Source organism: Zootermopsis nevadensis, unplaced genomic scaffold, assembly GCF_977971745.1.
Source record: "Zootermopsis nevadensis isolate Lab colony 2312 unplaced genomic scaffold, Znev_1.0 Znev_ptg000012l, whole genome shotgun sequence".
Classification (NCBI taxonomy): domain Eukaryota; kingdom Metazoa; phylum Arthropoda; class Insecta; order Blattodea; family Termopsidae; genus Zootermopsis; species Zootermopsis nevadensis.
Genome location: NW_028259144.1, coordinates 4,522,119 through 4,538,129, shown reverse-complemented (window position 1 = coordinate 4,538,129; position 16,011 = coordinate 4,522,119). Strand labels below are relative to the sequence as shown.

Here is a 16,011-nt window from a genome sequence, read left to right as displayed (position 1 = left end):
GATTGCGAATGACTGGATCTGGGCGTCACATACGTCCAAAACAAAAGCGAGTTTTTTAGACAACGCAACTGTAAAGAGAAGGCGGCAGGACCATATCAAATCTTCCGCCCGAGCGCTCGCTCTGAAACTCACTCAAGTAAACTGATACAGCAACTGTTAACTCCCTATAACAAACTTCATTCGACACCCATGAAGTTACCTCGAGGGTAACAAGTGTGGACAGGCAGATACACACATGAATACACTCTACCATTTGTGTATAATTTATGCACACATAACAGTAGTGTCAATAATAATAATAACACCTCAGTGAAATAACCGCTTTTCAAAAGGTAACAGTAGCTCAGATGGCAAAGGAATTTCTCGCCTCTTTATGGAACCAGAAAGTTCATTTCCGACCCCTAACGCCATCATATCTTATGTGGCTAATGCCGATCCAAAACTATGTCTCCGAGATGTTCAGATTTTACACCTACAATTCTATGAGCCTTTCTCATATACCTCGTGCATGCTACATGCCCCATCCACTTGAAATTCCTTTCAATAACTCAGTCGATTCGGTTTCCCGGAACTAAACAGCCAATGGAATCCCATTTACTGAACTCAAAGGTCGAGTTCGTGCTGAATGCCAGTCCTATCCTGAGGCACATATAAATTCATTCCGCGGACTCACATACTGTACCTTAACATACATTTTACCTCTCGTCTAAACCACGCCTCACTTTGACTCTTCCCTTCAGCGCTTTCTAACCAAAATTCTGTAAAAATTCTTTACCCTACCTCTTGTATTTATCACAAAACTCACTCATCTCATCTCCTTAATTTATTCTTATTTAAAATATTAAATTCTAAGTTAATATCCTATTTTACCTAGCAATACTTTCGTAAAACACATAGGCAACGTTTATTAACCTCAGTTTATATTTTATAAATTCAAGAGCTTATACAGTGTCGCACAATTTCGTTCTCCATCAAGCATCTAGTCAACGTTACCATTTCACTATTCGCCCTAAGTTCCATCACAGCCTCAAACACGACATTCAGTAATGGCACAAATTTCAGCCTCGTTGCCTTGGAAACAATTCATCTCTTTGTCGCTGATAAAATCGATTGTGCTACGTGGAGGATCACACATGGTCCGCTCAGACATGAACAGACAGCTAGTGGAGATACTGGGATGTATTTAATATCAAAACATATCTAAAATTGGCTGTACTTTAAACTTCGGATAACTACTTATCACAGCACTGATAGACATTTGATGTTGGTTAGAACAAATTTAGTAATAAAATGGTTATGGGTTCCTCCGAAACGTCGGTGTCTACCTACAAGAGCCCAGTGGCGGCACAACCCAGAATACCAATATCGAAAGCTAAATAATACTTTAACAGTACGCACCTCTAAGAAAACGCGTCCCCATTACGAAAATAAACTAGTTTATAAAATTTAGGGAAACATAAAAAGACTAACTTCAGTGTGCAAAGTGCAGAGTGGTACATACAGTTACCACAGTGCCTAGAAGTGGTAATATTGATCACGACGGTTTCTGTGTGTCCCATATACATCGTAAATAATATTACCATGCATCATTTCTCGTTACATTGATTCTGAAATGTTATAACGTGTAAAACATCTGAATAACCAATAACTATAATGGTCTATAAAATATAAATTTGATATTTAATGAGCAATTTTATTTTTCCCTTACCACGAATCATGCATGAGAGTGTGGTTCACTGCATTATCCGTGGAGAAGGTTCAGAAAATGTTGTACTGTGTGACTTTCCAAGTTACGCATATAAAGATAAAGGCATTATGCACGTGACCTTCGAGTACCATATGGAATTTCAGCGCTGTTCTCTGTAAAAGTAAGTGTTCCTTCTTAGCAAAACGTAAAGTATGAACACAAAAGAACATGGATCTTCTAACGACATCCTTCGTAGACTACGAACATTCCTTTTTGGATATAAAAGCAATGCAAAACATATCTATTTCAGGTACTCTTAAGCACACATCGCTTTACGGAAAAGTGCTTCTTTGCATTACTGTTACATAATATGAGAGGTGTACTATAATGCATCACTTGTTATCTCTGCCAGAGAGCGCCCTATTCATAAACTGACTAGTAAGAAATTAATACTTAGATTCCGGGCTTAAACTACATCCTACGTTTCTGTAATATTCGGGTATTCCTAAAAATGACATATATAAGTCATCCTATACGACTCTAAATCAGTCTATGTATTCATTTAGCACCATCAAACAAACTACGAACCAACTCTACCTTCATAGGGAATATTGTTTCAGAGATTGATTTATTTATTTATTTAGTGTTCTGTCTGACGACAGGTCCATATGAACAGGATCCTTCCATCCTTTTCTCGGACTGGGACCTGTTCATATACGTTCTTGGCAGATGATCCAGAAGTGGTTTGCCATTGCCTTCTTCTGTGTGTGAATGGAGTAATTGTTGGGATGCCACGGAGAAACCGGGGAAGCCCCCTGAGGAAAACTCCGCGTTGCCTAGACCACGGCCTTGCCCAACACAAGTTATAAATTCGGGCACCGCCGGGAATCGAACCCGAGACCCCCAGGATTACAAGGCCAACGTTCTAACCGCTAGATCACCGTGGCTATTGTTTCAGAGATACAAATTCTTAAATGCCAAATTTGACAGAACAATCCTAAGCCACCCCCCGTATTTTCGTCGTATTTACAGTTTGTACGTGGCGTTTGTTATCAGAGGGCTTTTCTAATGCCCTCGATATAATGTCGATAGTCGTATCACACGCCTGCTTTCTATTTAGACTGAATAGCCCCGCCATAATCTACACCCCTGAAGGCAGTAATATGCTGTTTGTTTCAGAGAGAGGTCACAATATATCCACTGGCTGAACGTGACTGGAATCGACATGACATACGCCAATGACAATGAGCTAATCAATGCATAGTAATTTATAAAGCAAAGAGGAAACTTTCCTATCGCTCTGATGTTAATTAATTTCGTATAATTAATCACTGTAATTCAATGCGTTTGTTTCTCCGTCAAAAGTAGTCAAATTGGATAATGTCCTGTCTATGATTACACCGGTTTATTACCAAATCCTGACTGCCTGACGTTCCGGCCTGTTTACTACAGACAAACAACGTTTCTTGAGTTGGGTCTAGAACTGATATCTGTCAATATAAATGACAACCAATTAACTGAAGACGTAACAAGATTATTCTGGAAATGTCTATACTAATAACCCTAAGTCCAACATAAGTCCGGTCTTTTTATAAATTAATATGTTGAGTGGCATGGGACAAAATTCACATGCATTAATCACAGATAAAAAATATTTGTACTTAGAATAAGTTACATGTTTACGTCAACACATCCCAGAATTCAAGAGTACATTTCCATTCTTATCGCCTCGGACGCAGTAAACATTTTATTTCAACACGACATCAAATCTAGTCGTATTTGTACAATCAACGAAGTACAAAATTGTTATCACCGACACACTTAAACTTCGTTGAAGTCTGGAGACGTATTTTTAAACCAAATTTATCTTTTAGTGACCTTATCAACAACTGTGATAAAGCACAGAATAACGCTGTATAAAGTAAAGAGTTCGTATCACGAAAAAGTAAACAGATAATACATCTTCAAACGAGATCTGTGTTACCGAACAGCGTCATATCAACTGTTTATGTTCGGCCTAAGTACGCAAAGCTTAGTTAACACCAGTACATCTGCGAATAAGACGGGACGATGGTTATGAATGACGAACACGTAAGAACTTAAAAGATTAACATTTCTGCTACTGATGTTCAATAACTGATGGAACTGTTTCTTCTAAGCCACGTACTGATAATTCACATGTAAAACATATATTTTGTTATTACGTACTAGATTCTGAAGACTGCAAACCATGTTACAGAATAACATTAAACGCAGAACTGGTGTTTAGGTGATCCTTAAAACATCACACAACAAATACGATATTAAATATATCGATGAGAACAAACCCAAATTATCATCATGACTACGCAAATAAAATGAGGGCGGAGTTGCGATATATAACCTAACCTAACCTTCTATAAACCTGAAGTATATCAACTTACCGCTAATTTGAGGCGCAGGTGTGGCAGTCCTTGCCTGCAACCTGCTCCTTCTGCCCGTCTCTCCCCTGTTGTTCCTCACAGGATGGAGCGGTTGTAAACCGGGAGCAGACACAGCCCTTTTGGGGGCGACGGGCCTGTTAAAACCCGGTGGCCTATAGCGAGCTGATTTGACATGTCCCTGTCCGAAGTGCTGAACACTGTGAGACTTGTAGATGCCACAACTACTGGACGTGGACAGAACACTAGGTGCAGGGCTCGCGGTCGCTGACGTCGGCAACCGCGGCAACGAGTTAGTGCCCGCACTACACGAAGTCTGCAGGCTCCTCGGAAGCGTCGTCGATCTCAAATCAGAATCGTCGTCGTCGTCGTCGTCATCGTCGGTGTCATCGTCATCGTCACCGTCCGCCGAAGTGCCGGAACCGGCGTTACAAGTGTTCGCATCCGGCACGGACGATCTTCTCCGCCTTGCGTTCCAAATCTTGTCCTCAACACTTCCACCGATACTCCCACAGCTCCGCACCCTGTCCAACAGCTGCTCCCGACTGGAGCTCTTCCCCGCGAACAAGAGATCACCGGCTGACCGTCTCTTCGCCGCGAGAGCTGTCGTGGACGACGCGTTGTTCGAGTCCTGGAGCAGTGACAACTTCGTCCTGGAATCGGCAGCCATGAGGGCTGATTCGAAGCTTCCTCGCCAAGAAAACCTCTCGTAGTCACTGGCTTCCCGTTCCTCTGACGTCGTCAGTTCCATTGACGACGACACGCCACTGGGGCGAGTTCCTTGCTCCAGGAGTAGATCGTGAGATTTGCTGCGAGGAAGACCCGGAAATTCCACGCCTGACTGCTCTGTATCCGTGTGGCTGTCGTCGTCTGTTGTCGTGGACGCTGCGGATAACTTCGCTTGCAGGCGACGGTGGTGATGATAGCGAACCTTGGGGCTCGAAGTAGTGGCTCCCAGACCTTCTCCGCCCGAAACCTCGTGCATCAGAGCGACTAGGCGGCTCCCAATGTGATGCATGACTTTGGCGATAAGGGGGGGAGAACTGTAAGGCGTGGAGTCGGAACTCGGGCTGTGGTTCTCTTTCTGATCAGAGACGGCGTTCTGTTGATCTCCAGTCATCTTACTGAAGGACGCTACCAGACGCTGGTAGACGAACGCAGTGTCACGGTTCAACCCGCCGCCCTTGTCTTCGATATCGTCGTCATCTTCGAGGCTGGTATCGAACTTGCTGATGATTTGCTGACAGCTCGCTGATATCTGTTCCTGCAGCTCTGACTTGCCGCCCGCGATATTGGCGCCTGCTTTGCCCTGCTGTTGCATGTAATAGGCGCCCTCCAGGTCAGAGCTCGTGTAGTCCGAAGAGTCGTACGAGTCGCTCCACGTGTCCTCGCTACTTAGGTACTCTACAATCTCTCGCACTTGTTCGTCCCTGATCCCAGGCACAGTTTTCATTAATCGCGTTAGTTCGTTTTCGAAATACACTAGCTGAGGAGGTTTTGTGCCCCTTTGCCGGGTACTCGGGCTTGCTTGTGGGGTCTTCTGTTGTCCTTGGTTAGACGACGATGCAGCTACCATTGTTTTGAAAAATGCACGCATCTTGGACATCATAAGATTAGTTTCTTCATCGGAACTCCAGTTGTTGAAGGAGTCCTTTCGTGTGAGGGAGGTAGCAGGTGGGATGGATGACGTAGTTATCACGTGAGGGGCTTTACCGTTGTCACCAGCCCCTTCTTCCACTGCCGGAAGTGCACTTCCTCCTAAACGCGCATCCAACAAACTAGGAATCACTGTCGCCCTCTTCTTAAATTCTTCTGTAATCGAACTAATGGACGGTTGTTTCGATGGTGCGGAAGGCGGGTCGTTGTTGTTACTGGAGCTGCTGGAATCGCTACCTGTTCGTTGTTCCTTTAGCAGATCGTCGCAGCTGCCGATGAATCCGCTGTCCCTGCTCTGCTGTTTATTGCGCGAGGCAGAGAGCTCGGACGCAGGCATCGACAGAAACTCGGGCTGCGGCGTCTTGCAGCTTTCTTCATCATCTGTAGTCGAGCTGTCATCGTGACCAACCCCCAATGTCGACAGTTCCTCAGAGGATGCAACTATTTTATCTGGGATTGAATCTCCAACAGGAGACCTAGCAGAGACTGCGTCCTTCTTATCTTCCAGAGAAGGCAAAGAAGCAGGGGAAATACGTCCACCCGCGCGTTTCTTCTTCTTCCTTTTAACAGTGTCGAACTGCCCATCAGGTTTCTCGAAGCCGGAAGTAGTGATGGAAAGTGAAGAGCCGCCATCTTCGTGGTGCGTGTCAGTCTCCGTGCTAGAGGAATCCTCCGACTCCTGCAGCTCTGGCTGCTGCTGTTCCGCCCCTGACAATTCTCCGCTCACCAGATTGTCCAAGGAGGAAGAATGTTGCCTGCCGGTGCCACGCGCACGGACCAACTTCTTCCGCCTCTGTTCCGGACTGGGTCTCCCTTCACTGTCACTGCCAACACTACCACTCCCGTCAGAGTCTCCGTTGTTACGGTCCGACGTTTGGAAACCCATGAAACCTGTCAGGAAATACTTCTCCAGTCTCGAAGACGCCAGCTCCGCTGGGTCCATTTCCCCACCATCCGCCCCCGCGCCGGGTTCGTCGCCCACGCCATCTGTCATCTCCTCCGCCCCCATAGATTCCAACCCCTCACTGTATATAGAACTACACGTGTCCGAAAACGAATCCAACTCGCGAGTGGCGCCTCCACCGGGAGGAGAACCCAGAACAGTACCGCCCCCGAGACCATAAAAGAAATACTTTTCCAGCTCTGAAGCGGAGTTGGGTCGTTGTTTTTTCCCCTTCTTGTCTTGAGGCGCCTGTTCAACCTCGCTGTCCTCACAGCTCTCCTCCACGATTGTGTGCAGCGTGAAGTCTATAGCAGACCGATGGTACCCGCGCAATTCCTCCTCCCTGTCCGTCGAGTAAGAAGACAACGAAGCCGCTGACGTCGAAGAAACAGTCGCTTCGTCCCCGGAATCAGAATCATCTTCAGTTGGGGTCGTGGTGGCGAACTCCTCGTCGCCGTGGTTACTGCCCGTGTTGTCGAGTTCCTCCACCCACGAGTCGTCGTCAGCAAGACCTTCTTCGAGGCACACCACAGCCGACAAAGTGTCACCACCAGTCACGACTTTCACTAAATCTTCTTCTCCGTTTTCCTGTTGGGCCACAGGGGCAGCCTCTTCCTTCTTCGTGATCTGGGGGCGTGTCTTGGTGACAAGAGGTTTCTTGCAGGACGGCGTCGATCCCGAAGTCTCCAGCGTGAGCGTGAAGTATCCTGCCAGCCCGCCCGTGCTCTCGACCGGTGACGCGTCGCCGCCATCTTCCTCCCAATTGGTGTGTCGCACTATGACGTCAGCTGGCACGAGCGTCGTGGTCTCACTGGTGACGACGCTCACCACGGACTCCTGGTGCAGGTGGTTCTGCGTGATCATCACGAGACTCGTGTAGCGGGGTTCCCCGGCAGGGGGGTCACACGCGTCTCTCTCCTGAGCCGACTCAGTCACAACTAAACACGACACACCTTGCAGCTGGTCTTCACCTGCGACGCTAGCGCTCTCAGCGGACTGAAGCACAGTTGTTAACATAACGGGGTCACCACTAGACCGGATCTCCTCCTCCCCCTCTTGGACAACAGTAACGCTGTCGACAACAATTGCTTCGACAGGCGATATATCGATAGCCGCAGTCTGATCAATTTTATCGGTCGCGATATTTTGTTCGTCTACGGTGACGGTCATTTCCTCCGCTGTTTCGCCACTGCGGTCCTGCAAAACTGCAGAATCCTGTTCTGTCATGTTACCTGTTACATCACTTACCGAAACACTGATGTCCCTTGTAATATCTGTAATTTCACAGTCTTCCTGTCTATTTTCTACATCACACAAGTCTGTGGAAGGCCACTGAATGCATTCTGCGAGACTACCTGCAATCTTACCTATTCCTGTTGTAACTGATAAGGATTCTGCACTTTCCTGCACCAAGTCATTACGGTCTAGCACGTGGCTTTTGCTAGAGGCCTCCACACCAACAAAACCCTCAGCGGACAAAACTTCACTATTAACATTTCCTTCCTCAACTTCTGTTATTTTAAGGGTTATTTCTGCTGAACGTAGCACTGGCTTACTTTCATACACAAGTGAAATTTCTTCAATACAAGAGCCGCTAGCAGCCGTGGAAACTGGATCGATTGGGCAAATCTCCATGGAAACTGCATGGCCGTCTGGCACTGTAGTATCAAGAGTAGGGGGGGTTCCTTCGTGTTCATCGCAGACGGAAATAACCTCACTCGACACAGCATCACTACAAAGATGGCGAGTGTCACCACAAGCAACTATCTCCTCGTCACTTGACTCAAAATGCTTTGTGCTAATTATCTGTTCTCTAGAATCAAGCATAGCAGAGAACTCTCCTCCTGATACATTATCGCTTTCTGTACCATCTTCCTCTGCATCACACGGTTCGTCCACAAAGACAGATTCTTCCACTTCCTCCAGTTCTTTTACTTCAGAATGGTACAAGCCGGATGTCAGCTGTTTATCCTCGGAATAATCGCAGGAAAGGACTCGTTCTACTACAACACCCAATGGAGACGGTGGCACTTCTAAGGTTGGATCGGCAGACGACGTTCTGACGTCGCTGTCCGACGGCACTAAGGCACTGACCGATCCGTCTTCACTATCAGAAACTGATAACTGTTCAGTTGCATCAGACCTCTCCGTCTCTAATGTCTTATCTATCATACACGTGGACACCGATCCGTCAGGTGAATAAGAGGATTCGAGGTCACTGTGCTTTTCACAAACTTCTGAATGTGACTGTTCAACTTCGTGTTCTAATTTGTTACACTCCGTGGTTTTCAACTCCAAACATTTTAATGGCGCGATTCCTTCTTCCGTGTCGGCGCTGTCTTCATGCAAATGTAACTCATTTGCGGACGGAACAGTCGTGTTACCATCTCGTGATTCACTGACGGACATAGCAACGTCAGTTGCTTCGACTTCATTTCTGTCACCCTCTCGTACTTCCTGTAAAATCACCAGATCAAGAACTGGAATCAATTCGCCCCCCTCATGATTTGCATCAGCACTAGAATTTTTCGCGTGTCCTTCCTCACGGTCTGACGCCGTCACATCCGTAACGAGGTTGTCATGTACAGGTTCGTCGACATATTTATTAACATCGGCTAAATCTTTTATTTCTGACACAGATACAAACGCGTCGTTATCCAGTACATTTAACACCATCTCGTCCTTAGATTCAATCATTGTATCAGTTTCAAAATCGTCCTCCCCAATCGCCATTACGCCAGTATCACAATCAATAACAGTCTCGGTAACATGTTTAGGTCCAACACTTTCTCTTTCAAGTATTGTCTGTTCTGACAGGACAGGTACCTCCCCTTCACTGCAGATACGATGACTTAGCAATATCACTCCACCCACTACTTCATTTTCTTCAGGCACATTATATCCATCTTCTAGTCCTTCTTCTGTTAATGAAGTCTTAACAGTCTCTTGGTCGCCTGACCGATTTTCCATCACTGTCACTAACTCATCTTCAGACAGGGCTTTTATTTTTGTAAGACACACCGATATATCTTCTGTGTCACTAACCTCATCATCACTACTGCTGTTAACGACAAACACCGTCGAGAAATGTCTCTCTGGAAGATCATCTTCCGTATCGGAGGTACAACGCGAAGAACTATCGTCCACTTGGTTGTCTTCATCCTCAGCAGCAATCGTAGTGCGATCTCTGGTGGGAAGATTCAACGAATGGATGCAGTCTTCTTCCTCCTCTTCAATTTCACCTTCACTGGTGTTGGTAAAGACGCCGTTGACGTCATCGTCTTTTCCAAGGTCTTCATTCTTCAATACCTCGACGTTGCTACTGACGCTAACGTCGGTGTCGCTGCACGTATCGCCATCATCCAGAGACGTGAAACAATACGTTCTTTTAAGAGGTGGCCTGGATTTAAGTATGAGGTCTTCGTTAGAATCGCTGTTGGAGGACAATGATGAACAGGAGGAAAGTCTTTCTCGTGGTAAACAGGCTAAATCATCAGCGACATCAGGTACTGTAATTGGGATGGTAGTGGCGATGGACGGTTTTCCAGAGCCAGGTTTACCCTTCTTCTTTGGTTTTCTGTTCTTAGTGCCGTGATCCGAAATCTTTTGGGTCGCAGAATACAATATGGCGTCTCCCGAACTTTCTATAATCAGCTCTCCGTTCTGCGACCTGTTTTCACTTTTCTTCCCATTATCATTCTCCGAACAATCTTCCTTCAGTTGTCTGAACATAACAAGAACAATACCATTGTCACCGCAGTCCTCAACTCCGTATTTTTCATTGTCGGTTAACAAAACTGTTTTGCTGACATTCAGCTGTTCCTTATCACATGTTACGTCACTTGCGATAAGATCATTATTATCGTCAGTCTGCTTATCAGTTTCCATGGAATCAGATATGGGTTCCAACATTGTTTTTTCAGTCTCCCTTTGTTCTTCATCGATTTCCGGCTGCTGTGAGGATTCCTTCTGAGTTACGTCACCATCTGTTTTCTCCTGGTCGTGGCAAGAAACACCCTCACTTACCGACAGAACCGCTGAAGCCGCCTTCTGTTCAGCTTCACGTTTCTGCTTCCTTTGTTTCTGTTTCTGCTTACGTTTGTTCCCCTGCTTCGTGTTTTGCTTTTTGCTGGATTCCGTACACTTCTGCGCACCTTTCTTAGACTCCGCGCTGTCTTTCACGTGTTCCGGGTGAACCGGTTGGCTGTCGGCCGAACACTGACCACTGTTACTCGCTCCACCAACCGAACACTCGTTATGAATGCTCTGTTTGATAGTAGCTTTCTCGGCAACACCCGGCTGCTGCTCAGGTACGACACCTATCTGCTCCGAGCTGATAACAGCGCCTACGCTGATAGGAGAGGAACTTGCCGTTTCTCCTCCCACCACATTGATAAACCCCAAGCTGCAATATGGGTCTCCCGTCGGAGACAGTATGGGCCACGTACACCAGGGACCGACCACGACGTGAGAGATGGCGGGCGGCCGCTGGAAACTTCTTATTCTTATTCTGACGCCGGTTCCGGGTGCTGAAGACGTGGCGGCTGAGGCGACTCCTTCACCGCTCTCCTCCTGTGGCCCGATGTACACGATATCGGCGACACTCACTGTATCAGCACTGGCAGAAACCTGCATCTGATGATGTGGGGCGACTGACACCTGCGGCCACAGAGACGCGGGTATGGGCACTGGGATAGGCACAGGCACGGGGATAGGCACGGGAACAGGCACAGGGACTGTCGCGGGGAACACTGCGGGAGCGTCCACACCGCCGCAGTTCTCGCAGGAACCTCTGGTCACCGGGGTGGCGGCTGCTGCCGCTGCTGGAGGAACATGTTCGCGCGACTCACTTTTCTGTCCACACTGGTATCCACTGTTGTTGGTTCTTGCTGAACGTGTACTGGCGAATCCCTCCCCACCTGGCGGCCGGTTCGACAACTCTTCCCCTCCCTCCCCTCTTGTAGGGCAGCCTCCATAGTAATAGAAGTGATCCGAAAACGTGACTTCCTCCAGACTTCTCTCTCCACTTGACCTTAACGAATCGCCACGTGTGAAATATTGGCGCTGTTGTCGAGGATTATAGAACAATGACGGAGGAGCAGGCCTTGACCCTTGCTGCGGGTCCTGTGTGGAGGTCCTTGTTCTGGCGTCTAAATTTACGCCCACGTAGCTCCCGCCCGTCAGATGATCGTCTTGAGCAGAGGAGTCGGCGACGGGCGACGGTCGGCGTCTCAGGAAACTGCCGCCGTCGGAGGAAGACGCCGGGGAAGGGGCCTCTCCCCGCACAGAAGTCGTGCTTACGTCATCTGCGTCCAGGGCGGAGCCCCTAGTGCTGTACAACAACCGCTTCCGATAAGAAGTAGACAGACTTGGCGGGGAGTCAAACCCGGAAGTCCTCAGAAAGGTCTGTTGTTGCTCGTCAGACGACTCTCCTCCCCCTCCACCGCCTCTGTTCCAAGTCCAGTCCCTCAGAAAGGGGCGCACGACAGACGAGCTCTCGAAGTAATCCCAGTCACACTCGAAACCGGAAGTGACGCCACCGCCAACTGAGGAAGTAGAAGAACTGTCTTCGTCTGCTGCATCGACATCCGAGTCATGAGAACCTTCCTCCTCTTTCGACGACGAGTCTGAACTGATAAATACAAGCTTGTAGTCGTCACTCTCGGGCTGAAGAATCCTCGCAGATTCCAGCAAGTTGTAAGGATATAGAAGATCTTGCTGTTGTGATGACTCCACGTGCAGCAGGTCGGATGATGATGTCACGACTCGGCGTGACACTTCGGTGACTCGTAGGCTCTCTGTGACCCGCGTACTGCGGCGGGTTCGAGACGACAGCTCGCCTTTAGAAATAATGATCTTGTCAATGAACAGGTGTGTTGCCTTTTGTTAGTGGGGAAGAAAGCAGCCAGACCGAAGAGTCCCAAGGAATGTGCATTAGTTTTTAACTACAGAGTTGTTAGAGCACTCACACAACAACTACAAAGTTACTTTAAAGCCCATCCCAGATACAAGCTTTTTCGACGTTCAAGAAAGAGATTAACTTTAGCGTCTTATACAAAGCCGTAAAGTGGAAACAAATTCTACGAAAACATGCACAAGAACCAGTGTCAAACAGCCCTTAGCTGCAGTCATTTAACATAAATTATAAACACATTTCATTCTGGTTTCATAATACCATTTACAGTCTTTGTCGTGGTTAAACCACACAAGAGCGAATACTAGAAAAAGCTAGAAACTATTTAAGGTAATTTCGAAACAAACTTGAACGCACTTGTCAATTACGATTTAAACCTAAAAATCTGATAAAAATAATCAAATATCCGGTCTTAGATTTAAGGTCCTTATTTCATAAAATGAGATTATCGATTTAACTTTGCATTCCTTAACGATGCCTTTTCAACTGTGGATATCACGCAGCATCAAATACGACGCTCAGACCGCCATTAATACTGAGCACGTAATCGTAAGGATTAGAAAGGAAGCGCTCCTGCCACATTTGAAGGTACTGTTCTATCACACGTCGGCTGAAACTGAGGAAAATCATAAAAAATCTTCACTCAAGGTAACCGATATACCGACAGATATTAGTCAAATTAAATGTTATTTAACGACGCTGTTTTAAATCTAATGAAATGGGAAGGTGATCATGAACGGCGAGCAGAGACAATAGTGATCTATTTAAATGTTATATTTGGTAGGAGTATCTGAGAATTCCTCAACGTTGTCAGTCAGAATTCCACCGAGATTCGAACGGGGTACTCTCTGATTATAAACCAAAACTGCTTCTGCTACAATAGAATCTCAAGCAGTCCTGACAAGTTCAACGTGTATTATTCCTGGCTGTATGAAATTTTATATGTAAACTGGACTCATTACGGTCTCATGTTTGTACACGGTAACAAAAAACTCGAAGACTCTCAAGTAAATATTTGCCGGTCTGTAGACGTAACGAATGCACTTGTAGCGTTAAGCCCGGTCACATCCTATTATACTATTGTACGGCTTCACTACCAGATAAGAAAAGAACACCTCACCAACGCAGGTCCACGAGCTCTTGGCAATGTCGTTCAAGCCACTTGAAAGGTTTGAGTAAAGGACGTAACCTACTTTAAGATACCATCGCAAAAATGTAATGAGATGTACCGAGAAAAACCTGTTCACGATCTTATCCATCCAACGCGTGCTACATCACCCGTTTGAATTAATAATACTAATAATATTTGTATATATTAAATCTTGTCCGTCTAATCACAATAATTCTTATTAAATATTAAAATATTACAATAATTAACATTTAAAATACTTAAAATAATTAACATTTAAAATATTTTAAATATTTTAAATGTTAATTATTGTAATATTTTAATATTTAATAAGAATTATTGTGATTAGACGGACAAGATTTAATATATACTTATTATATCACAATATGACGCAACTTTACCATCTTAATAATATTTGCTAAAAAGTACAAATTACTTTGCTAGTCATCATGCAATTTTCTGTAGCCCTGAGGACATCATGTTAATTTGTTAATATATTTTTAAAACCGCATTTATATTTAACAACGCTGTCAGCAGCTGAGACTGTACAGCGTCAAATGATAGCATGATCAATGGATAATTCGCAGACTTTAATTATAGATATATCTTTTATTTGCAGAGCCAATTAAGAGGATTATTTTAAATCACTATGTCAATTATAACAGTACTTTCATCTAATTAACTCGACTGAATAAGTCAGATCACAGACATGGCAATAACAGAAATAAATGTTTATACAGAGCAAAGCTTCTCTTATTCAGGTTTATTTGCGAGTACGAAACTACGTTCCTGTTCCTCAAGCAACACACGAAACTAAGAAGAAAACTCTTAAAAGCATCTTAAGAACGAATCACACACTTTCTTTCTCTGGTATCGAAATCGAAAGTCAAACACCACGTGGACTTGTACAGATACCGTTTCCAGATTTGTAATAATTACTCTGTCTATAAGTGTAGTTCCAAAGTACGAGCAATAATTTCAAATGTCAACAAATGTCAGACAGACACAAAAGTTTCATGTCACAATTCAAACTGCCTCTTCTACTACTTTCTAATAATTAAACTCCATAAATAGCAAATTATTACAAGCAGAAATTCCTCAGAGATGAGTGTACGATATGGACGAACGAGCTACAGCCTCGGAGAAAATTCTGAAGGCATCGGACAAGGAAAGCAAGACGAATGTAGAAGGTGACTGCTGTCTCTGTAATCACCCTGATGATGGAGACAGCAAGCAACTCTGAAACGTCGGGTAAACATCCACCAGACTACACAGCGCAAACACGTTTCGAAAATACAGCAGATGGTAACAGACGGAGCCTAGCGGTATCATACATTTTCAGGTTTATACTGCCTTCATTTAACTTCACTATCAAGAGATGGCAATTTAATTTACTTTCAAACGCCAGATACGTTCAGATCAGGGTTTATCAGTCGTGTATTGGACAGAATTTTATTTTCGAAAGATATCGCACCGACCCTTTCACCTTTACCAGGATAAAGGCTGCAACGAGGTCATTTAACCTTTTAAAGCCCAATAGTAACTGTACAATCAATAAATCTTCGTTTTCTATTTATAGATTTCGTATGATTCTCGATGTAAACAGGGATTATTTCCTTAAACAACATTAACAAGCTGACTTTTATAATGGCGAAGTGTAGTGTTTTCTTTGCGGTACGGACTGGATTCTTAAATACGTACTATTTGGCGAGCTTCGGTTTCAAAGGGTCAAATCTAAAAGTTGCTGAGTGTCTGCAAAGTAGAGAAGCGCGCGCGGGGGGGGGGGGGGGGGGGGGGGTCATTGATTTATCGAGATCTTCCACTGCCGGAACTGATCAGTAACGAATACTTAACAAGGACGGCTGAAGCATTGCGAGTGATTGTGGAAGTATGCCACAACCGAACCAAGCGTTAACTGGGGCAGAAAGTCGCACATATCGCTCGCTAACTTTGTTGTGTGAGAGATAAGCAAAAGTAGGAAAATTTCTCCAACTGCTTTCGACAGTCTCCTTCAAGATAATCGTCACTTACCGTAAACAAACTAGTCAGTCTCTGTACAGAATTCGAGGACCCACAGACACGACGTAATTACTGATACTATTAAGACTAGATATACGCACACAGTAAGACATTACAGGAGTGTAAAAGTGTATTTTTGAACGTATTCTTTGTTGGATGAGATTTCAGGATCCCACGGCGATAAATATAAAAATAACTGTCTTATGGGATGTCGTGGCTCGTGGTCGTCTGGTAAGAAGTTTG

The 16,011-nt window shown here is 45.2% G+C and overlaps 1 protein-coding gene across 6 annotated transcripts in view; it reads right to left on the bottom strand.

Annotated features, from left to right (window-relative positions):
- The window catches only part of LOC147873945 (uncharacterized), a 95,085-nt gene that overhangs the window by 28,360 nt on the left and 50,714 nt on the right, over positions 1 to 16,011 (bottom strand). For all 6 annotated transcript variants that reach the window (XM_087347664.1, XM_087347665.1, XM_087347669.1 and 3 more), the window contains one exon: positions 4,111 to 12,546. In XM_087347664.1, the coding sequence (XP_087203790.1) occupies positions 4,111 to 12,546 (8,436 nt within the window). The remainder of the gene's footprint in view (positions 1 to 4,110; positions 12,547 to 16,011) is intronic.